The sequence below is a fragment of the Egretta garzetta genome, unplaced genomic scaffold (genome assembly GCF_000687185.1).
Source record: "Egretta garzetta isolate BGI_Z169 unplaced genomic scaffold, ASM68718v1 scaffold471, whole genome shotgun sequence".
Taxonomy (NCBI): domain Eukaryota; kingdom Metazoa; phylum Chordata; class Aves; order Pelecaniformes; family Ardeidae; genus Egretta; species Egretta garzetta.
The window spans coordinates 440,720-442,578 of NW_009258629.1; the positions used below are offsets into that span (position 1 = coordinate 440,720).

At 40.1% G+C, this 1,859-nt stretch overlaps 1 protein-coding gene across 1 annotated transcript; it reads left to right on the forward strand.

Moving 5' to 3' along the window:
- The first annotated feature begins 590 nt into the window (after window positions 1–590).
- HSPB3 (heat shock protein family B (small) member 3) lies at window positions 591–1,142 on the forward strand. Its single transcript, XM_035903720.1, is given in 1 exon segment — window positions 591–1,142. A coding segment is annotated over 1 exon segment (552 nt).
- The last annotated feature ends 717 nt before the right edge of the window (window positions 1,143–1,859 follow it).

Genomic DNA, 1,859 nt, shown 5'->3' on the forward strand with positions numbered 1-1,859 from the left:
GCGCTCTTGCATCTGACTCCCTGGCACGCCGGAGAAGGCTCTGCTGTGTTTGCAGGTCACAGAGTTTGCAGACTCAGCCCTTCAGGCACCCCTTCTTTGGGCAGGGATGGTTACATTTCCCTCATCCCACCAATAACATGGTTAACCATGCCTGTATTTCACCTATGCACAACTTCTGCAACAACATCCAATGCACTTGATAAATTTATATTCTACCTAACCTGAAATCTGCTCCATTCCTACTGCCAAGTTAATTAAATCCCTTCCCTCAAAAACTTTGTATTTCAGTTAGAAGAAATACAGAATTTGTACCTATTGCCATGTATTCCTTGGAAAAAACAGAATCATTAAACTTCCATTTAAATTAAATAATCTTCCACATTATTTGTCTGCTCACTATCCATAACGATGAACAGCACAATACTGCAGTAATCAGAGGTGCATTAAAGTTTTGCTTTTACTACTTATGCATGAAAGCTGTGCATGTGTCGAAGCCACTCAAGACCCCAGCGCTATAAATAGTGCTCTATTGTTAGTGGATAAAAGATGAAAAAAGTCTCCCGGCACTGGAGAGCAGCACGCCCTATTAAATGTTGAGCTCTGCCTGTGCTAAAAGTGAAAGGCGACATCAACTGATAAACTAGTCTGTGGGTAAGGCATACGGCTGCGAAGAGTTTGCTCTGACTCTGCAGCTTCCCCAGAGCGACATAAGGCACTGGGTGGAAACTCCCGTACGCTACCAGGAGCAGTTTGCCGTCCAAGAGCTGGAAGCCCACAAACTGGACCACTCTTTATACGCTTTGCCAGGCCCTTCTACAGCTGCGCTGGGCAATGGAAGGTGTATCACGGAAAGCACCACCGGGGCTGGGAGGAGCGGCCAGGAGGAGGAAAACGCACGCTTTCAGGTCTTGCTGGATGTGGTGCAGTTCCGCCCTGAAGATATCATTATTCAGACTTTCGAAGGCTGGCTCCTGATCAAAGCTCAGCACGGACCCAGGATGGATGAACACGGCTTCATATCCAGAAGCTTTACCAGACAATACAAATTACCTAATGGAGTGGAGAACAAAGACTTGTCTGCACTTTTCTGCCATGATGGCATTTTGGTTGTTGAAATGAAAAACTCGGTGGAAAAGAATTAGTCTTGTCCATGGTTTATTGGTGAGAGAAAATCAATCTTAATATAACAAAGTAATATCATTCAAGCAACGCTGTAGAGTGTACTAAGCATGTGGCTGTATTTATATTACAGTAAAGGAAAATCTTTGTATATATATTTCAGTATGCTGAATTTATCATTTGATGTGAAATGTTAGACTGCTTGCCTGCAGCTACGTATGTGTTGGAAAGCCAGGCTTTCTGAACAGTAGAAAACTTAGACTAGTCACAGAAAAAAAACCTATTTGATAACATATTGAAAATAAAGCACATTTATGAGTTAAGTAGGAGGAGTTGTGTTTCTAAGGAATAAGCATTTGTTGTACATAGTCATAATCATTAAAGACGCAATAGACAGGTTGTGATTCTTGTGGAAATTTGATTTATGAACCAAACAAAATTATCTTCTAATATCTGAGATTAAATTCTTCTTCCTTAGGCTCTGGAAAAGCACACAAGTTGAAGGATACTATCAAGAAAAAAAAGCAAAACTGTTGCCACAGTTCAAGCTTGTGCACAAAAAAACCCTTGAGAGATTAATTTTAGAAGTGTGTTACATGTTTGAAACTATATTTGTTTGAAAACACAGTAAGTAGAATGATACTTTCTGTCAAAGACATTAATTCAAAAGAAAACATTCAAGGACATTTAGAAAATTGGTTTTATTTAACATATTCTGCTGTTAGCAACTTAAGAAAAAA